The sequence below is a fragment of the Amborella trichopoda genome, chromosome 1 (assembly GCF_054954075.1).
Source record: "Amborella trichopoda isolate Santa Cruz 75 chromosome 1, AtrichopodaSantaCruz75HAP2 v2.0, whole genome shotgun sequence".
NCBI classification, from domain to species: domain Eukaryota; kingdom Viridiplantae; phylum Streptophyta; class Magnoliopsida; order Amborellales; family Amborellaceae; genus Amborella; species Amborella trichopoda.
In genome coordinates, this window is record NC_142336.1 from 43,760,479 (window position 1) to 43,783,598 (window position 23,120).

At 39.9% G+C, this 23,120-nt stretch overlaps 1 protein-coding gene across 1 annotated transcript in view; it reads right to left on the reverse strand.

The window, feature by feature from the left end:
• LOC18442144 (1-acyl-sn-glycerol-3-phosphate acyltransferase PLS1) overlaps positions 1-20,889 on the reverse strand; it is a 33,142-nt gene extending 12,253 nt beyond the window's left edge. The window contains exons 1-5 of the mRNA XM_006852368.4: positions 20,701-20,889; positions 20,417-20,539; positions 2,581-2,620; positions 2,358-2,431; positions 2,134-2,193 (exon numbers count right to left, since the gene is read on the reverse strand). Coding sequence (XP_006852430.2) covers positions 2,134-2,193; positions 2,358-2,431; positions 2,581-2,620; positions 20,417-20,539; positions 20,701-20,781 — 378 coding nt within the window. The 5' untranslated portion in view covers positions 20,782-20,889. The remainder of the gene's footprint in view (positions 1-2,133; positions 2,194-2,357; positions 2,432-2,580; positions 2,621-20,416; positions 20,540-20,700) is intronic.
• Between the last annotated feature and the right edge of the window lie 2,231 nt (positions 20,890-23,120).

The following is a 23,120-nucleotide window of genomic DNA, read 5'->3' on the forward strand; positions in this document are numbered from 1 at the left end:
GTCTATGAAGATGAATAATACCAAGGATGCACCAATTTTCGCACGATAGATTATTCATGCCAGTAAATTATATGAATTACGATTGGGAAATTTCAGATCACTCACTCAGCATAATGATTGAATTTGCTTTACAAGTAACCGTTTGAAATATTTATCGATAACCATATATTTACTCATGACATAACAAGGGAGATGTCAAACCAAGAACTCACGAGCACAGTGTTCAATTTTACATTAATAGGAATGATAAAAAGCAAAGATTTGAAATATTTATCGATAACCATATATTTAGTCATAATATAACAAGGGAGATGTCAAACCAAGAACTCATGAGCACAGTGTTCAATTTTACATTAATAGGAATGATAAAAAAAGTAAAGATTTGAGTAAGGAGAAAAAACAAAAATATCAAAGTTCACGCAAGAGAAAGTTTTATACCAGCAATAAATTCCAAGCTCACAATATTTTGCAGTTACTTCCAAAGTCGACAAATTATCCACCACAGAATTTGCTGCCAGTGGTACACAGACTAACCAAGAAATTGCGCGAAGTGCAAGTTAAAAACACCAGCACGACAGCATGCATAGGACTCCCACTCTAGTCAAGAGAGTGAGTCAGCACACACGCACTCGCACTCACATGCATGCCAAATGTGCACGCATGTGTACAACTCGCACACATATAAAAGTCTTGTCCGCAACCATATCTATGCATCATGGGTCTGGACCGTATTTACCACTTAGCCTCTAAAACGTTTCAAGGGCATTCAGTTAGAAATGTTCATTGGTATGTTTGTAGAAAGGTAGGAAATTTGGAAAAAGTTTATATAAGGTCGACACCTTAAAATGTAAAACTAAGGCACACCTCAAAAATCCCTCGAAAAAGGTTGTCTTGATGTTGGAAAAACATCTAATTGATCATCTCGACATCGAGATGTATAGATATGGAAAAAAGAAAGATTTCAAGTCTCAAAAATAGTACATCTTGCAACATATTATCTAGAACGTCCATTTGCAAGATTTTCATGTATTTATAGATCTGCTTGATTTGAAACGTTTTTCGAGTTTAAAATTTTATAATTAGAGATGACAATAGATTCTTGTGTCATCCTAAAAATTTTGGACACCAAAATTGAATCTTATGACAAAGTTTGGAGGCACGGCTTACTTTGATTGTTTAAGGTTGCAACTATGCAAACCACACCCAGGAAATTTTACTAGCACATTTATGGAAATAGTAACCATGATATGGATTCATTGTATAGTGGCACATTTTTTTCTTACAACTTAATTTTCAAAACATATTACTATTGGTACAAGTCAAACCCATAAGCGCATACAAAGTCATAGATATACTCTACTCCAATAAGAGTCAAATATCACCATTATAAAAAAGAACCCAAATTTCATCATTTCAAGAAAATATAGGTTGAGAAACATTTCTAAAACATTCAACAACTCTAATTCCATTAAAGCACACTTCTAATATAGGTCAGGACACGCTTCTAATATATATGAGACAGGTTTCTCTCATTTTGGGTTGACAATTCTTTCCTTTCTTTCCTTTTTTATTGGTGGCTGGCAGTTGATAAACAATTCCTAGAATTGGTATGATATTCAGGAAACTTCTCCAAGATGTTATTTTTATGACAACTTGTACACCTGGAACAATGGATGCATACCCTAAACAACCATGTGTGACTGTAACGATGATCTAGACCAGCAAAATTGAACAAAATCTGAAATAGTCATCCCAAGAGTACAGTGTAACATTTAATACCCATGACAGACACGTTCTAGATAATAAGCAAAACACAACTGCTCAATGTGCCTTTAGAGCTACTATCAGTAATGCAGGATTGATGAACAAGTATCATATGCCAATAAAAAGAGGAAAAGCATCAGAAACTCGGAAATAAAACCGATTCTGTTACCCCTCTTCATGCAAATTATACATCTAAATAGCACATTTCCAACATCCTCATCGTTAATTTGCAACAGGGGTGAGGTATGAGTCTAACCCAATCCTGAAGGCTCATGCACAAGAAACATGGAAATGTTTATCTTTTCTCCTGTAATATGGCAATGTTTATTATAAAGCAAACAAACACCAAAATATCAGGAGATGCCTCACCGGGAGAAACTTTGATGACTTCTTCATCACAGCGAGTGTGCTACCAAGGCAACCCGAGCGCTGCAATGGGCATGTAAATAAGATTACCATAGAGAAAAATGACAGATTCACTTTCAGCAGTGTTTATAAAGAATATGAGTAAAATGTAAATTGTGGATATTGCTGATAACTTAGTTAGGACCATAACCATGAAAAATATATATTTCAAAGATAAAGAAATCAACCTGTGCTAAAACCCATCCAACAAGCCAATCAATGTCACTTCTGTGATTCGATATGACAAGTGCATGCTCTTTACCTGTAAAAGATATTACACCAAAAAAAAGGCAGCTATCAACCGTTGTCAAAATATGTAAACAATAAATGGTAGCATATACTTCAAAACGCCCATTCAAAGGAAGTGTGAAAGAAAAAGTGAAAGACGGAAAGCAGTTCAGGCTTTCTCACCCATATGGCGAAATGTCTCAGAATCTGCATATAGTTGAACCTGCAAGAATATTTTCCTTTACAAATCAGAATAGCAGAAGTCCATAACAATATCATTGAGCAACTATTGCACAATGCAGCAATCATGATTCAGACCAGTGATATCCAGAGCAGATAGAAGGCCAAACATGTGAGGGGTCCAATCCCAGTCCAACAAGTGCAACAGGCGACCCTAATGGTCAGACCAGTTTCTTTTAAAACCAAAATGGAAATAAAAAAAAATAGAAAACGTTTATCAAAAAAATTTCCCAGCTAGTCTGACCAGCAAAACCAGCCAATTTGGTCAAATTTTTTTACCAATTTTGAGTTATCTCATTTTCAGGTTGGACTGGACTAGTTACAAGTCCTATATTGAACTGGCTGCTCTGGTCTAGTTTTAATCATTCTGATTCAGATAATTTAGATTCAAGACATGGAAGTACTTCAGTACTTCCCACACAAAAGGAAAAAGAGAAGGGGAAAAAAGGAGACAGAAGCAAACATTACGAAAATCATAAGAAACAAAGCCGATACAGTTATTAGTAAAATGAACAGGAAACTAGGAACAGAATTAGAAACTGTAAAAGCCTAAGAAAAGACAGTAGAAATTTTTTGACAGGAATTGAAGTTAGTCCAATACTAGATAAAGAGTACAGGATATAGGATAATACAACAGGCATCCAATTGAGGAGCCCCAATCACGACTACAAAGTGTCATGTCAAATAGCATACATAGTTAGTCAGTCAGCACAACATTCCTTACTATTGAAAGGGAAAGTAATAGAGATCTCTTCTTGACACATCCTCTAGTCAGGGAACCAAGAAGCAGATACTTTAGATAGATCGGATGTCATGGAAACTCGTAGGCATTTGGGGGCTGCCCACTTTTTCTATGTTTGGGCACTACTTTTTCTATGAACAAAATATAGAAAATTACAAGCCATAAGGGTATATGTCCCCAGTTTATATCATAAGGGTATATGTCCCCAGTTTATATAGCCCGCAAGCTTCACACAGGGGCTTCCCTCTCTTAGCTAATTGTTTCATGCATGTGTTTCCATTTGACTGCACTACTGGTGCAACTCGATACATGGCATTTGTCTGACTGTAAATTAAATATTTCTAAAAAGGTATTATAAAAAAAATATACATAGACGAGAGAAGTGGCTGACAACAGAGCATTCAGCAACTTCAACAGGTGCAAGATCTTAGCAAAGAACCCAATATCATTAATAGTTTCTCTGCTAGCACGTCAAAGCATACATTCCTAGCAGGGAAAAAGCTTGTTGCTACCGCTAGCATGGGTAGCATAGGCATAACAGAGCATAGAAAACCACCAGATCCTCTAGAAGCAATATAAGGAGATGAGGATAGACACCAGTATCCACAAACATCAGTCAGATTCATAAATTATAATAGAAAAATGAAAGTGAAAACACAAAAAGTGAAACCCAGGTTCTGGAAAAGGCTGTGAAATAGAGCAATTACAGATGAGCAAAGGAAACTACTAATGAAAGAGTTACAAAAATAGATAAAGCAACCACAAAACCACAGGGACAAGGTCACGGACTTGGACACCTAGACACCCCACATCAACACACAATACTAAACAGGAAATGTCTGCATGACTGAGATGTCTTTTATTCTAGCTATGACTAACATCATGCAGGGCATGGGTTCTTATTTCTTCCCATTTTTGTTTTGACCCCTTAAAATTAATTTTTTATAAGCACCTTGAAGCACACAACCGTGGTACAAATTTAAGTTTGTGGCTGAGGTTTGGCAAAAGTTGGGGATGGGTTTTCAACCAACATTAAAACACCAGAACATTTGCCAAAATACCACAACAATTCCAAATGATACAATAAAAAACTTTTGGAAATGCCTATTTTCGGCTAATTATTTGATTGCCTAAACAGTTGGGTCTTCAGACTCTTCTAAACAGAACGCAATGAAATGTGATTGAGTTTTTAAACATATCAGTTGTTTAAGTAAATCATTTTATATAGACAGAAGAACATCTAAAGATTCAAACATCAATGTTAACAAAGTACTAGAAGGATCAATCATATCTCCTTTCTCAATCCAGTGTCAAGCAGTACAGTTTCACATCAAAGTTGCATCTTTCACTGAATGGTCCTTCCAATTGGGCCAAAACATCCATCTCACCTAACGAACTATCAAGATGTTAAAAGGTAGCTTGATGTGGCTTTCCCATGAAAACTATCTACAGTATTTTTTATATTCCAGATGTACGAACCTCATTAGATATACAATGCATTGGTCTTCATTTGAACAATATCCTAGTGCCTTATCAGACTGAACCAAACCTCTCCTTCACACTTCGGCAACTTCTATGAGAATTGGTTAGAAAATACTTCCATTATTGTCATTTATATATCAAGGAACAATTTAGATGTGCTTCAGAACTACAGATTACTTAAGCAGGCCAATTAATGTAAATTCCACTCAACCACTAAACAGTGTAATATATAAAAAATACCGCTATGAAAATCTATAAAAAACACTACATTGGTACAAACCGATATGAAACAAACAAGAAGTGGAAGCATTCATCACATGGGATTTCGGTGCTAACTGCAAGTGATTCCTTCTCCGCAAAGTGGAAGCATTCATCACATGGGATTCTGGGGAATCGGCTCCATCGCTGCCTCTTCGGATCAAAGGCTTCCCACCCCCTCAAATCACAAACCAAATAAACCCAGTGCTCAAGAATACCCATTTGTAGAGGCAAGCTATAGAGGTAGCCACTGTAAATCAAGGAAATGAACCTTTTGTTCAGGCAGGCCAGGGTTGTATAATCAGATCGCGAAGTAAAGGCAAGGCAGTTGAGGGCTATGCCGTCATGGAGGCCAGGTAGCAGAGAGTCATTTGATGATCCATGGCCATCATCATAATCTCTATCACCACAACCACCACGATGCTTCTTCTCAGCTATATCATTAAAGTTATTATTCCTCTTATTGATATGGCCATGGTCATTTAATAGATACCTATGATGATACAGTGATTTTAGCGTTGGTTTTGGAGGATTAATGAGATTGGTGGTTTTCTTGGTTAATCAAGCATGCAAGTAACACATACAAGCTCCTCTGATGAGACGACTGCCGATCCCTCGCTCAGAGACAAGAGGACACAGCCCTTGGTTCTTCACCATGGCCGCTCAATCTGGTTGAAGATCCAGCAACAGATGGCCAGAAATTTGAGGTCTTCCCAACCAACTCCAAGCCGAACTCCATATCTAAATTATTAATGATAGAAAGTTTTATACATACCCCGACCCCTCTCTGCCTCTCTCTCAATCCAAGCTTGATCTATTAGCAGAATCCAAAACCCTAGTTCACTCTGAGATTAAGAAGATGGGCAACTTACCCACTAACTGAATACCCAATCAGAGATTGGGTTTTGATCAAATTTCATCTCTATTCCAGGAAGCAGAGAGCTTAATCCTTAGGTAATAGGCACCTTTGCCACTATCCTAGTACATCGACCAAACCCCAGCTTGATCACAATTGAATCCTTATACTTGAGAAGATAGGCATTGTAAATTTTCGGTTTCAAATTGACCCATAGAACATACATCCTTAACATACCGCAGCTCCAAGGCTTTACTGATCCTCTTTGAATCCATGAAAGCACTGAAGAAAATACTCAAACCTAAGGAAACCTTAGTTCACTTCCCACCCCTTTACAGGCTTTACAAACAGTTTATCCAACCCCAGGCTAAGTTTCCCACTTCCCTCACGCAGCCTCAGCCTTCCCCTTCAACCTCTGCCGCTCATCCTCCTCCTGAGGTCACCTCGAAATCATACACACAGATAGCTGCATCAACCAACCACACCGTAGCCTCCACAAGCCCCTCTATCATCAAAACGTCCCCTAAGCCAAAAACCTAACTCCTATATCTCTTTTGTTAATTCCACCCCCCATGTCTAGCTGAATGCCTCACTGGAGATTGAAGAACATCTTTCTTCCCTACGAAATTCCTTCATTGGCTCCTTTTATCCCCAACACAACGATGTAAAGGGCATAACCTCTTGGCTACAAGAAGTCTTCAAGACCCCCAAGCTCACCTGCAAGCCTTTGCATAATGGTAATTACCTTGTCTCCCTCCATGACACTCCCTCTCGTCTGCTAGATACTCACATTGCCAACCTTAGTTTCCATGGGGGTAAACTTTCCCTGAAGCTCACAGAAAATCTAAATTCTGGATTTCGATAGAAGGAGTCCCTCTTCACCTTTGGTCCCAGCACATTTCAAAATTATTGGTGATAGCTGTGGCGAATTTGTCTTGGTGCATTGGAAATCCTTTAGCACCCTCCCTCTAGGAAATGTCATTCTTCTAATCACCTCAGAATCAATCAATAGCATCTCCAACCTTCTTCACCTCCATTGCAACAAATTCTCGTACTACATCAAGATCTCCATTAAAGGTTCCAACCACCATGATCAACCCAGGCATGACCACGAAGGCTAGACCACATTACTTCGTAAGAATTCCTATCCTGCTGCAGAGCCTCCTAAATCTAATGGTCTGCAAATTACCCTGGATCATATTCCACCTCAACCCGTTCTTGCTCCATAGCCCTTTCGCACACCTAACTATCCTCTCCCCCAACCATGCTCCGCCCATACTCCGTACCCTGGGCCATCCAACATGGCTCCCTCCCCACGCTAGTCTCGAACTGCAAATCGTACTTTCAAAATCCCACTTGTCACTAAGCCAACCTTGCTCGAAGGCCCAAGTCATGCTTTTAATGCTCCCGTTGAAGCCCCCATTAATTCCAAAATCTTCTCTTCCTCTAACCCTCAACACGTCTCTTCGCGTGCGTCGCCGTCCCCTCACCTCCCATCTCTCCTCATTAATTCCCCTCCTGGCTCGACTCATCCCCCTCCTGCCACATGTGCCTCCCCCCAAGACACATCTTATCAGCCTCCACCTCCATCATCTCTGTCCCCACTCTCAAGGATGTTTAATGCACAATCGTCATCCCAGTACGTCCCACACCTGGCACCCTCAATCATTCTCCCTCCTCCATCCGTTCTTCATCTGAGGTAGGCTCCTCGGGCCCCTCATCTCCTGCCCCTTCCCTCTCGCCGCCTCTCTCTTTCCACTCGAGAACCTTCGCCTATCCCTTCGTCTTCCATTCTTGTATGCCCCTCAAACACTAGTTATGGGCGCTTTTCCCCTCGCACTTATCTTCATCCATATCCTAACCTCCCCGTCTCCGCACCATTGCTCACATCCACCTCCCTTCCCGTCCCAACCCCTGCTCCCCAGCCCATCCCTTCCCTCCCCCCTCCCCCCCCCTCCTCCCATTAGTCTTGCCCCATCTCACCCTTCCCTGCCCCTCTCCTCCAACCCTTTCTCTCAGGGCTTGCAACTCATTTCCATGTCGCATCGCTAAAAGCAACGGTTCAGCTATCATAGGTGGCTTCATTACTGTCATTCCACCCCCAAACCTATCCTGTTAACCCCCCCCCCCCCCCCCCCCCCCCCCCCCGGCTTCGCTCCAGGTCCTAGAACCCCCCAACTCTCCTTCTCAAGTTTTTCCCCAACCTAAATTAACTTCACGGGATTCCCATTATCATTTGTTACCACCACCCAAACATCCCCTCTCTTCATCTTTTTTAATGACTCGCTCGAAACCCCTATTCTTTCAAACAGCTTTTCCACCGCTCTTCCCAACTCCCCAGGCTCGGGCCTCCCATCTTCCGATCTTGATAACTTGGTATCACTTCCCCTCGAACTGCATCTTGCTTTAAACACTGCCCACAATTTCGAAGGGTGTCTTCCACCATGAATTCCCCCGCTCAATTTCTTTTTCACCCCTCAACCCTTGCTTCCTCATTCTCCCCCTAACTCCCCCATAGCCTCTCTGTTCCCCCTCCAAATGACCCCCCCAGCAGACTTTGACCCCTCCCACCCTCCCCCCATCGGTGCCAAGACCATTCTTTCCCCCCAACATGCTTAGGACTTCAACTCTAATATTCATTCAGTCCTCGATTTCGACTGACTCCTTGGAGCTTGCAAGGATTGATAGAGGAGAACCAAACTTGCGAGACGGATATCTCTTTGATCTCATAGATCATCTAAGAGAAGTTACCAGTGCTTAGCAAGTAAATCCTAGACCAAAACCTTCTAAAGGCTCTAGAGTATCAGTTACTCTTCAGTCCAAGTGAACTAAGACACCCTTCAAGGCTTGGCTTTGACGACCCATCTGCTATCTGCCATTTCAAAAAGTCTCAAAAAGAGGAGATCGCTTAGGAAATCCTCCCCCCATCCTAACTCCCCACGATGAAGATCCTCTGTTGGAATATTTGGAGTCTTGGTAGCCCTACCAAGCATTGTGTCGTTTGTTCTTTAGTCTCTTCCCATATCCCTGATATCCTGGCTCTCTTTGAGACCAAATTGCCTTCTCCTAACCTTTCTTTGGTTAGGGACACTTGGGGTCACTCTCCCTGTGATTGGTTAGCCACGGGAATCCCTTGGTGCCTCTAGGGACATTTGGATTATCTGGAACCCAACTGTCCACACTTATTTTGAACTACTCTATCTCTATCCACTTTTGCCGCCCCTCTGATAACCTTCACTATTTGGGCAACCCTAGTCTATAGTCCTAACTGTCCACATAGACGTGAGGACCTTTGGCCCGAACTTAATTCAATCCCCCCCCCCTCCTCAGTGACCTCCCATGGCTTCTTGGAGGGGACTTCAATGCGGTTAGGTGGACACACGACACGCCTTCAACCCTATTTTGACCAAAATCAATAGGTTCCTCGTCTCCAACTCTTGGGAGACACTGCCTTCGCAGATACTTGTTCTCGTGCCTTTCCAAAAACTACCTCTGACCACAAGCCTATCCTCCTCGACACAAACCCTGTCCAACGCCTGGAAAAACCTTTTAGACTTGAAAATCCGGCTTTCATTCATCCTCTTAGATCCTCCTGATCCTCCCTTTTCGTGTTTGGTTGGGCCGGATTCAGACTTTCTAGGAAACTGCAACTCCAAAGGTCTCCATTAAGCAATGGACCTGCTCTCTCCCCACTAATTTCAGGGATCATATTACAGCCACCTCCGCCACCTTTCAATCCTTAGATTCTCTAGAAGAAACTCGCGCTCTTTCCCCCCAGGAAAGCTCTGAGATAGCATCTGCTAAACTTAATCTCCTTCACACCCTGAAGAAAGAAGAAACATGCCGGTATCAAAGGCTCAGGCTAAAATGGTTAAACGTTTGAGATATAAATACCACATTCTTTCACTAAACGGCTAGCTCCAAGAGGAGGGCTAACATCGTTACCAAAGTCTCGGTTGGTACTTAGACCTTCGTCTAGACCGAACAAATAAACCATATCTTCATTAGATACTCCAAAAACCTCTTCTCTAAACCCAATCACCGCTCCCTTTCTCTAGGCAACATTTCTTTTCAGACACACTCCAGTAGAATCTTGGCAATAGAATCGTCTCGACTTAAGAGACCTTTCATTATGAAGGAAATCAAAACGGTTGTTTTTTACCTTCCCAAAGATAAGGCCCCTGGGCCTGATAATTTCCCTGTAGTCATCCAACCAGTGTTTTAAAATGCAAGATGCCACCCTATGCATTGGGGGCACCTATGCGGCAAAGCGGCTCGATGTGGTCCGAATGCAGGTGAATCGCTTTGATACGGAAGATAAATATAAAAATATTCAAAAAAATCTAAAAAAATAGGTTAATACATAGAAAAAATATGGAGGTGATATATGTGATAGAAGATATTTAGTTTATTCATTAATTCCAAAAGTATCAGTTGTCAGATATTTTGTATCCACTATCCCCTGATAGAAACTAGAAACTTGAAACTAGCGTCATAAAACATTCAATAACCATAAGCAAAATTTGAAACCACAAACTTTAAAGTTACAATACAAACTAAAAGTCTATGAAGAATGAAGATTAAGGAGTTCAAAAGTCAAGCTCAAGAGCCAATACAATCATCATCATTTCTCAAGCCTTGAGAGTGATATTCTAAATTTCAAATCCTAATTAGAGAAGTTATCTTGATAGTCTCCATGTGCATCATCATCACTATCATCCTAGGCGGCCTCCACGTATTCTTCTTCCTCAGTCTCCTTTGAGTCAGCCTCCTCCTCCTTCTAGACCCCTAGAGCTGATGTGTGACTAGACTTAGCTCTACTTTGTGCTCTAGTGTTAGGTCGTTCTTCCTCATTAGCCCTTGTGTCTAGATTGACATCAAGCCAAGTAAGATCCTCACCCTCAAACACATGCTCTAAGCGTGGATCCATGGTCCACTCACTTACGCAACAACCGTCAAGTTCATACAATTGAATAGGGTTGAGATCCATGCGCTTTTGATACATCTCCGTAAGCCACTCATAATATCGCACATAAACCAAATCATTCAACTTCTTCTGCTCCAACCTATTTCTTTTTTTGGTATGGAGCTGTGGTAGAAAATAAGGAAACAAGCAAAAGTATCAGTTGTTATTTTCTTGTTACTACTTTTACACTTCTTAGATAAGTTAGATTTTAGAATTTTGAAATTGAAATCCAATAAATAAGGATTCAGGACTTGATCAAATGCACTCCAATTACGCTCGCAACCAAATGAGCTACATGTGAAACTCAACACTCGAATAGCGAGACGTTGTAGATTTAGTGTCTCGCTTCCATATAATGCCCATCATGCAGCTGTATAAATATTTTAGATAAATATTTTATTATTTGTATAAAAGGAATAATACATAAACAAGTAAAAAATTGTAAAGCAAACAAAATAGAAATTAGAAATGGTACTTTTGGCCTTTACCTGGATCTGTAGTGTCCCTGTTTTGAGTAACAATCTCTCTCCCAAAGTTTCCCAAGACTAACTTAAACTTAATCAATTCTTGGCTCTGGATCTTATCTTGGATATCTTTGTCAAGGACCAACCTCTCAAGCACATCTAAGAACCCACCATTTATTACACGAACAGACTCAATGGATGGGTGTTTGTAGTGAAGAGATGGATTTAGAAAGTAACCGATTGAATGGAGGTGCCTGTGAAACTAGATATCCCATCTCTTATAAATAATTGAAAGTATAGTCTTGCATGTATTTTGCTTTCCCTGAAAGCCTTTTTTATCTCTCCTCTTGCCCTAGTCATTCCCTCATGTTTGTAGCCCATGACAGGATTCACATCACCATCAACCAATCGAAACACTCTTACTAAAGGGCCAACCACCTCCAATGCAAGATATATTTGATTTCAAAATGTATTCAAAATAATTTGTTCAACCTTTCTTCCATGGTGATGCTTTGACCACTTACTTTGACCCCATTGCTCTGAAGCAAACATGGTCCTCAAGGCATTTTTTTGCTTGCATAGGCTTTTAAAAGTGAGAAATGATATGGCAAATCTAGTGATACCCAGTCTCACTAATTCTCTTTTTGTTGTAAAAGTCCTCATAATGCTAAGGACTATGGTGTGATTATAAATAAATCCAACAACAAACATAGCTTTTGAAATCACCCCACTAAATATAGATGTTGTACCCATTTCCTTAAGCACAAGGAGTCCAAAACACGTGCCCTTTTCAAAGTCAAAAAATGCCCAATTGGAACACAATTGACACCATTGTCAATGACAATGTGTACCATATGTTTCTCTACAACAGACTCTACAATCTCATCCATCAAGCCACATAAGTATGTAGCATCATGTGACTTGTCTGATGCATCAACAAACTTAACAAAAAAAGTACCTATTAGACAGTTAACCAAATAATTAATGAATGACCTCGACTTGCCATAAGACCAACTATCACACATAATAGTTGCCCCATACTTCTCCTACCCTTCTCTTTGAGAAATCAAAATTTTGTAAACATCAAATACAACATCCTTCAATAAAGGCTCCCTAATCTCATGTAGTGAAGGAGGATCAAATCCTGGGCCAAATTGCCCAATTGCCTGGACTATACATGCAAAACTATCAAGGGTTTTAGTATTAAAAGGAATGTCGGCCATATAAAACCACTTTGAAATGTATTTACATACCTTCTTATTCTCTTCTTTCTTGTATCGATTTTCAATTGTGGTTTGTTTTCTTTTTTTTCCTCCTCTCCTGAACTATAATTTCCAGGCCGAAGGTGAAAATAGAATCCCCTTGAAGAGAGATAATTTTTTTCCAACATTACCACCAATATTTATAACCTTCTCTCTTGAGATTGGAATAACCCATTGCCTCATTGCAACTTCTGATATATCCTCCCCATCATCATCATCATCAAATAATTGCATTTCATCAGTTAATTCTTTTCTTTTCATTTTTTCTTCTCTTTTCGTTTTTTCAAGCTACTTAGGTATTCTCCAATCTCCTTTTTTTATCCCTTTAATAACTTGTGTGCATGCTCTTACATTCCCCGAAATACCAGCTATGTGTCCCCCCATATAAATATTTCCACAAAGCATACAAATCACACAATTTCGATCTTTCGGATTTTAAGTTTAGCATATTTCTAAGCCAGATCCTTATTACTAGAAGATTGGAAGAAGACATTGCCCCAAAAAATAATAGTATTGTAGTACAAGTAAAAGTTACCGGTTACTTGAACTCATGAAGCAAGTATTGATTTCTTCTCAGCCCTTGAAACCCTCGATTTGTTGTCAAAACTTCGCCTAAATTTCCTCAAATCAACACTTAAAATAAACAAATCAACAAACAAACAAACAAACATCAAACAATTTGAAAATCTAAGAACTTCACACAAAAAAATTTCCACAACAAATTTTTTTTTTTATCGATTTGATCCAAGAAAAGCCACAGAGGTGGGGGGTAAATACCCCCCAAACCCTTTCCCCCCTTTTTTCGAGTTCAAAAGGTCCAAAATACCCCTGCTCAAGGATTTTTTCTACACAAAATTGGCAGACTGAATATACGCTGTACGCGGGATGCAGCCGCAAATGCGGAGAAATGGGGTACATATGCGAAGCATCTCCCCCATAGCGCATATGCGGGACCATGCGATGCGCTAGGCAGCGCATAACGAGTTATGAGGCCGCATATGCGCCAATGCAGCCGTATTTTAAAACCATGCTTCCACTAATTCTGGGACATTCTAGCGCTGGATCTTTTTGCCTTCTTTAATTAGTTTTATCATAGGGGTCGCCTTAACTCTGCTTTTAATTGCACCTTTCGAACCTTGATCCCTAAAATCGGAGCTCACAAAGTGAGATAGTTCAAACCCATTAGTCTTTTGATCTCGTCTTACAAAATCCTAGCTAAGGTTCTGGCTTCTCGTCACCAGGAAGTGCTCAGTTCTGTTGTCTCCCCCACCCAATCTGCTATTGTTGCAAATAGACAAATCTTAGATGTTGCCCTTACTGCATGAAACCATCCACTCTAGGTCTCTATCAAGCTAGAAGTTAATCATCAAACTAGATGGGGAAAAGGCCTAAGATTGGGTTGATTGGAATATTCTTGATCTAATTCAATCTTGTATGAGTTTTGGTCTTAGATGGAGGAATTGGATCAAATTTTGTGTATCCAACGCTTCCTTTTCTATTCTCCTCAACGGCAGCCCAGAAGGTTTTTTCCTCCTATGCTAGAGGATTAAGGTAAGGAAATCCCCTCTCCCCATTCCTTTTTACTCTCATATGTGAACTCTTCTCCAAAACTATCTCTAAATATGACGGAGGCATGCTCACAGGCTCTCGAACTTCCCAGAAAGGTCCCACCCTTTCCCACCTGCTTTATGCAGATGACACCCTTATCTTCTGTGAAGCCCATCCCTAAAAAATTAATAACCTCTGGCTTTTCCTTAGAAGTTTTGATGAAAGTCAATTTGTCCAAAACAAAAATGCTAGGTATCCTTGTCGACAACGGAGAATTAGATTCTCTTGCTCAATATCTAGGCTGCACCATTGATAGCCTCCCTTCTTCCTATCTCGGTCTCCCCCTTTACATTGGTAAGCCCAGGAAACATCTCTGGGATAATTACTTTAGATGTTCAACTAGAAGTTTGCAGGTTGGAAGGGTCGATTCCTCTCCTTTGGAGGTAGAATTACCCTCATTAAATCCACCCTAGCCAGCACTCCCATTTATCACATGCCCCTTGTCCAAATCCTCGCTTATGTTCTTCATCATTTGGAGAAATTGATGCATGACTTGATCTAGAACCACAGAAAGCCATCAATTGCACCTTGTCGCTTGGGACAAGATCTATACTCCCAAGTTATTTGAAGGTATCGATTTTCAAAAGCTTCGCTTCATGAACCTTGCCTTGCTTGCCAAATGGTGGTGGAACTTCACTTCGTCGCACCCCCTCCTGTGGAAACAAGTTATTCACCCCAAGTATGACCTTGGGGGTGATGAATGACTTCCAAAGTCTCCATTACACAGAGCCTCAGGCGCATAGAAATGCATTACCTCTAGTAAAAGTACCTTCCTTAATAACATAAGATTTAGACCAGGGAATGGCCAGAACATCAAGTTTTGGCTCAACAATTGACTACGAAATCAACCCCTCAACCTGTCTTACCTTCTTTATTCCTTCTAGCTACAAACCAATCAGTTGTGGTAGCAAACTATGTAGAGTTCAAAGGGTCAAATCTGGTTTGGACCCCCCATGTTCAGGAGAAATCTCACCAACCAGGAATCCCTCTCTAAATTCCCTTCTTTTGATGCTTGTCCCTATTGTCAGCTCCCTCCAACAGCAAGATTCTCTCATTTGGAGCCCCAACCCCTCTGGCACCTTTTCGGTGTCATCCTACTCCTTACTCTCAAATCTGACCTCAACACCCCTTCTCAATAAATCTTGGTCTTTTCCTGTACCCCATAAAATTCAAGCCTTTGATTGGCTCCTCCTTCAAGGTAGAACCCTAACCCTAGACCAATTACAGCGTAGAAGGCTCTCTTTGCCCAACCGCTCTACATTATGTGTCTTCAAGATGAGGAATCCATTTCAAACCTCTTCACTCACTGAAAGGTCGCTATGGGCCTCTAGTCCTCTCTCCCAGTGCAGAAAAAATCGAACCAGAATGGTTAGCCAGTCATGAGCCTGGAAGCAGTTCAACCGGCCTAACGGTAAACCAGTCGGTTCAACTGTTATAACAGAGCAAGTTCCGAGCAATCAAAAACGTGTTAAAAAAATAAGAAAAAGACAAAACAAAATCTAATAAAATATGATAAATTCATTTAAGAAATGATTAAAAAAGGCATCTCCAAATGAAGTTGAAAATTAAAGAAAAAAATGGATTTTAAAGAATCGATTTGTGCCCAGGGGTATTTTTGAAATTTTTTCAAAAAAGATGAAAAAATCTACACATAAGTATTAATTGCCAAAAACAATTTCCAATCTTTGTCAAATGATGAAAAACGTTAAAAAAATGCATTACAAACAAAGTCCCTTATTTTTTTGAATTTTATATATTTTAAAAAAAAATCAAAATACCCGGCCAGTCACCAAAACCGAAACCGGTGACTGGCCGGTTCCGATCTCACTAAGCAGTTACCGGTTGTACTACCCAATTTTTCCTTCAATGCTCTCTCCTCGAACTTTCGGACTCTAGTGGGTGACTCCCCCTTCACTTCAAATTTCAAAACCTTTTCAGGACATTCCTTAACCCTCCATTTGCAAAACAAGGCAAAAAACTTTAGCAGCCGTCTGTTGATGCCCTTCTCTAGAGTATCTAGCTCAAGAAGAATTCTAAGACATTCAAAGGCATTTCAAGAAATCGTTGCTCCATCTTTGACTCTATGTCAGCATTAATTTTCCTATGGGTTAAGGTCATCCTTGTCTTTACCACCTTACCCATTTCCCACTACCTAACCAATTGGCATGTTCTCTTGAATCTGTCGTCCCCTCCTTACAGAACCTCAGCCCAGTGGACTCCCCCCTGCTGGGATTCCTTAAACTGAACATGGATGGCTCTTCCCTTGAAAACCCTGGGCCTGCAGGAATAGGAGGCACCTTGGCAAGCTCCAACAGAATCTTCCTCTCCTTCTCGAGGCACATAGGTGTTGCTGACTCAACCACCACCGACGCCTTAGCTATGGTTAAAGGTATCAAAAGTGTATCACATGCAGGCTTGAACTATCAAGGACTCATCATTGAATCCGACTCCAATAACTCCACTTTATGGGCCTCCCAACAACATCAACCGCCTTGGCGCCTACACTATTTTTTAGCACATCGATTTCCTATGCAACTTCATCCTTCAAGCCACGCTCAAGCACATCCCAAGAGAAGCCAATGCTGAAGCATATAGGTTGGCTTACACAAATCAAGATCCGGTTGCTACAAAATTTAAATTTTGTTTTTGCTAATTTTATTTTTAGAGATTGGATAGACTTTTTTTTTTTTTTTATTAGAGATTGTGTTTCTGGACATCCTCGATAACAAGGTGCTGAGAATGAGAGAGCAGGACCTCTGTGATATAGAAAACGAAAATTTAAGAAGGCAAGTAGAAGAATTGACCCAGCGCTTAGCGCAAAATTCAGCCTCAACACACTATGATGACGGTAGTGAGTCGGAAGCTGCTTTTGGGAACCCATTCCATACGCACGCTCCGCGTCGAGAGCCCCATGTTCGGGATAGCAAATCTAGGTATTAAAGTTGATCTACCGAAGTTTGCAGAAGGATTGCAAGTGGAGGAATTTATTGAGTGGATAGAGGACCAACAGTCCAGGAGCCGAGCTAGCACAACCACGACATGAGATTTGGGTCTCCAAACAGGCCAGTTTGAGGATCGTGGTGGCAAGCCTGAAGATGCACCATCTGAGAGCCATATGGATGCCACTGCAGCACCTATTAATCACCCAAATCCTGCTGGTCCAAGTGCAAGAGTTTCGGGCAGCAGCTCAACTCTCCATTGTTTCAAGTGCACGGAGGCAGGTCACAAGGCAGGAGATTGTAGGAAGTCGAATAGTCATCCTGATAAAAGCAAGCAACTCATGATTGTGGAAGAGAATCCAGATGATGTTGATGGGTATGAAGATGATTCAGTTTATGATGAGGGGCCAGACGAGGATGATCTTGTCTATGGAGATGTTGGAGAGTCCTTAGTTATTCGAAAGAGCCTACTTACACCTAAGCAAGAACCCAAGAGGATTGGTTGAAGACCAATATTTTTTACACTACCTGTACCATTGGAGGCAAGGTGTGCAAGCTTATTATTGATAGTGGGAGAGAATGTAATATCACAAGATGCGGTCACAAAGCTCAAGCTCAGCACCAAGAAGCATCCCCAACCATACAAGTTCACTTGGTTCAAGAAGGGCAATGACGTACGAGTAGAAAGTAGGTGCAATGTTTCTTTTTCTATTGGAAAGAAATATTTGGATGAAGTGTGGTGTGATGTGGTTTTCATGGATGTTTGTCATCTATTATTGGGTAGACCATGGCAATATGACCGTAAAGCCATACATGATGGGAGGAGGAACACATGCATTATTTGGGAAGATAATAATAAAACTATTTTAGCTCCCATGAAAGAGGAAATTACACGTAACCCTAAACCAAGGGATGGTGAAAATTTACTCTCAATGGCTAACTTTATGGAGGAGGTTCAGAAGACTGGGTTAATGTTTGCTTTGATGGCTCATGAGGAGGGTTTAGATTCTGTTATTCCAGAGGAGATCGAGCCTTTGGAGATAACTGACAAAGAAAAAAACATTTATGTGGCTGAACAATTGACATAAAACGACCCTTTCCTCGAAGGCTAATCATTTTCTATGCACGATCGTTATTCTTTGATCGGTGCAATAGCCTACAAGACTCAGGATCGTGTTTGCAATATTCGGGATGAAGAAGGATGCGAAGAAGATTTTATATTATCGCATTTTAAAACTCGAGGTCGAGTTTTCCCAAACCAGGGGAGAATGATGCAATCGAAAATGCGGTCGACTATTTAGAGCGGTCGGATCGTGATCGAAAGAAGAAGAAATAAGATGAACTTTTTTTTTCTTTAAATTTCTAGAATTTTTTTAGAGTTTGTTTTAAGACTTTGGTAGTTTTTAATTATTGAAAAGTCCATAATTTTCTTAGGAAAGAAAATTTCGTAGTTAGTTAGGAAACATGAGCCTATCTATTGGAGTCTATCCCTTTTCTTTTTTGTTGGAGTTGCTTTAAAGTAAAAGAGATGGTACAACGGTTGGTAGCATTAATGGGATGACCCACCTTGTGGTGACGTCCTCATCTAGAAAAGGTAGAAAAGGTGGATTATAAAAGGAGGTGAGAGGATCTTGTAGAAGCAATTTTTTTTATGCGAAATCAAAGTTGATCTTGTTGCTCCAGATCGTGTAGAGAGAGAGAGAGAGTGTGCCCTTTGTGTGGGTTTTCTTCTTCTTTCCTCTTGAGTTTGTCAGCACGTCACAAAAGACTCAAATCCGCACATTTGTTCTTTCTTCTTGTGATTTCCTCCTCGGTTTTTATTTCACCCTGAACGCAGATAATTTTGTTGGGTGTTAGTAGTTGGTAATTTTATACTGCGTCATTGGCCAAGGATGGAATTGCCATATAACAGGTGCACCCCATAAATCTTTAAATCCCATTCTTTTACACCTCCCCTCAAACCAATCCCCCCCAAAAAAAAAAACAAATTTGTGGGGGTATTTCGTAAAGGAGGGAAAAAAAAAAAAAGGAGGAAAAGAAAAAAAGTACTAAAGTGCCAGGAACAAAAGAAATTTTGTTCAGAGCTCCTGCACTATTCTCATATACACATTCCCATCCCGTTTTGCTCAACCTCTCTACCTCTAGTTCTGTTTGCCCTTACATCTTGTTCCCTATTTTTCTCCTCTTAAGCACTCTACTTCTCCCCCATGCTCCTCCTCCTTCCTGCCTCCCTCAACCCTCTTTCCTTCACCTCTACTCCCTCTCTCCCCTTCTCTATTTCACTTAAGCTCATCTCTTTTCTCCCTCCAGCACTCAACCCTTTCATGCTCCCGTATCCTCATCTTCCTCCCTTCTCTTGTCCTCACCCCTTCTTCATCTCATTCTCCTATCTTTTGCAGGTCTTCATCGGATGGTCTGCCAACACACATCACCTTCGCCCAGGTCACACCGATCACCAGCAAGTCTATCCAAGCAACCACTCTCTCTGGCGGCCTTACCCCCAACAATTTGCAGTGTTTTATTTTTAATGAACTTCCCTTGGCTTTTGCCTTTCTCTGCTACTCTCGTCCTCTAAACTCTTTCTATCGCTCTGTTTATTTTCTCACCTCCATATTTGTGTATTCATGGCTTAATGTATACAAAAGTTAACATTTCTTCACAAAAACAAACAACAAAGCAAGCAATGTGGTACTTACAGTACTTGGTTAGTGGTACTTACAGTACTTGGTTAACACCCACGTTTAAGTTTGGTGACATAGTAAAGCATCATGAATGGACGGCCCAAGGAGCAAGGAGCAAGAAATTAGCCATACATATGCCAATGCACCAGTTGCTAAAATAAGCAAAAACTTTTCTTTTTGTAAAATAAAATAAGCCAATTTGTGAACGTTCCTAATCTTAAAATTCAAATAACAACAGAAAAATGTAAAAAAATAACTTCACAACAAGAAACCACATAACCAATCTATGCACAGTTAAACTAACTGCAATCTCATCATTCCAATTACAAAGAAAACCTATAGAGAACAAAAACAATAAATCCATACGATTTCAAAGAGTAGAAAGAATCAATCATGAAACCAAATCTTTGTATGCAGAGGAGAGAACCATTTCACTGAGCAAAGCAATGGAGGGGAGTAAGGGGAGTAAGGGAGAGAGAAAGGGGGAGGCAGAGTGAGGAAGGATAGAGATATAAATGTACCTTGACACCACCCCACCAATCGATGAGCCAAACGAGCTCCAACCATAGCAATTCAGCCACTACCCTATTTATCCTCCTATACAAATTCTTCGAAAGTGGACGAAAAATCACATAGCAAACAATCTGAAACCACCAGAACAACACACACTGAGAGATATAGAAAGAAAAATCAAACGTTATCACAGAAAAAACCCAGCTTTCGATGGATCCAAAGCGAAAGCCCTAGATCACAAAAGCAAAGAAGTGAACATCAAAACTATTCTGGTTTGGAGGGAGAAAGCTACTTGAATGAGGTTCACTAGGAAGCCTGATAATAAGAAGAGGAGGCCCATTGGAACGATGACTGCGGCTGTGGTAATCGCCATGGCCGAGGTAGAGAGAGGAACGAGGTGGAAAAGAAGAGAGAGAAAAAGAACAATCGACCGTCGTAAATGAACAGTGAAAATCGGGTCCGCTTCTGAAACCCATCACCCAGAAATGCTTGAAACCTTTGCCCTCCATTAATATACCAACATAATTTTGATTGAGAGAGTTATTACCGCCGTAACTTACTTTAAATCCTAATAGAGCCCCTTAATTTCCATAATAACCATTATGTCCCCCAGAGAAATTTTTAATTTTTATTAGAGGTGGCAATGGACCCGATGTATAGGCCTAACCTTGAGTTCAAATATGGGTTCAAATTTTGGACCCAAATATTATTTGGGTTTGGGTCTAGCCAGATCATAACCGTACACATAGTAAGAAAGTATCTTATGGCAATTATGTACCTTTAGGAGACCTAGGTTTTGTCACAATATTGATAAATTTTACAATATTTTTAGAAAAAAAAAACTCAATTATAAGATAAATGATGGTTATATATATATATAATCATTGGGTGACAATGGATCCGACAAGACCCAAGACCCGATAGGTCTGGATATGAGTTCAAATTTTTAACCTAGGTCTAACCAGACCCAACCCATACAAGAAGGGGGATGGTACCATAGAAATTTAGGGAAAAGATCAAAGGGTTTTAGGACAAAATTTCCAGCCATAAATGGGTAGTAGGTTGTTAAGTTTCTTTGGTTCCTCAACTAAACCCCAACTACTTGGTGGGGGAGCCACAAATTCTATGAATGACGAAGCCGTGGATTTCAAAATGAAAGAGGATGGATGGATTGCATGATGTTGGAAACAACGACAAAAAGGACCCACCTCCCTACCTCGTTAAACCAAGTAGCTTGGCATCCAAGAAGATCACGTGCCCCTCACATTATAGTTACCTAAGTCTCTCGTACAAATCAAAGATTTTTTCAAAAAATCTCAAATTTTGAAAAATCGTTTAAGAACTATGAGTTCTTAAAAATTTCTTTATAAAATCATATTTTTTAATATAATTGATATAAATCTGTATTTTATTTTAATATAACGAATATAAATCTATATTTTATTTTTTTCAAAAAAAAATTTATCTATAACTTTATTTATTTATGAACTTGATATTGTTGGATTTTAGTTTAAAAACAAGCACATTAATACACCAGTGATTTTCTTCTTTTGAGTGAGGATTGAAGCCACCTGTTGAGGCGAGTGCTGCATCAACCTGTTTATTGATCCAAGAGTCCTATGTGGATTTTTGCGTGGTTTTGGGAAGCAGCGCCGTAGAAACGGTTTTCACCAACTTCTTTTTATGGGGTTCCTTTACCCATGACCTTCTGGTCATGTCCACCCTTTTTCTTTATTCTTGCTCACGATGCCCTTTCAGGTTTTTTTTATTCATGAAACTCTTTTACTCATGGTTTTGTGATCATGCTCGTCCGTCATTTTTACTCGTACTGTTCCCTTGTTCAGGTATACACTATGCACGTTATTCTTTTCTCTTTTTCTTTGTGAAGGCGTGTTTAAGGTCACGCCTTCGAGACCTGTGTGAAACAGTTTAATGTCATGCAGCCTGGACCGTGAAATAGGATAAGTAATATTTCATTCAAATACTGATAAGTAATTGATAATACTATGTAATTACTTACATGATGTTTCCCTTGCAAATCACATTATCAAATAATAGAAATATTGTAATAAATCACTCCAAACCCCTTAATTTTTCACTCAATAATTCAAAGCAAAATCCTGAAATTTTTATTCTAAATACAGGGACCAAAAATTGCTTAAAAGTCTACATGCAAAAAATAAAAGTTGTTTTCTCAAAAAATAGTGAGCCCTTTTTTCCAAATAAAAAGTTAATGTCATAAATTATTCAAGCCCAACAATATACATCAAAATAAATCTCCTAGATCAACAGTTCAAAATCCCTAGTAAAATCATGTATAAAAAAAATTTGAAATTCATATAAAAAAATCAAAGATGATTGCAAAACTCTAATTTATTAAGCAATAACAGAAATCATGCCTCGTATGACAACACATGGCATCAGAAATATTATTGTTCCCCTTAAGTACCTGCATGCTTTTTTTTTTTTGGTGGAAGATAAAGGTCGCAAGTTGTCTTTCTCGTCGTGGCCTCTGACTCTCCAAAAACTCCTAGTCACAGTAGATCACTTTTCAAAATGTGTGTATAGACTTGTGATCTAAACTTAAGAAAAAGAAAAAAAACCTTCTTCTTTGATCAAAACCTTAGCTTGTATATCAATGGATCAAAAATATCATGTGTTTGAACCACAACAGCACAGGAGAAAAGAAAGCAAAAAATGAGAACCAATAAA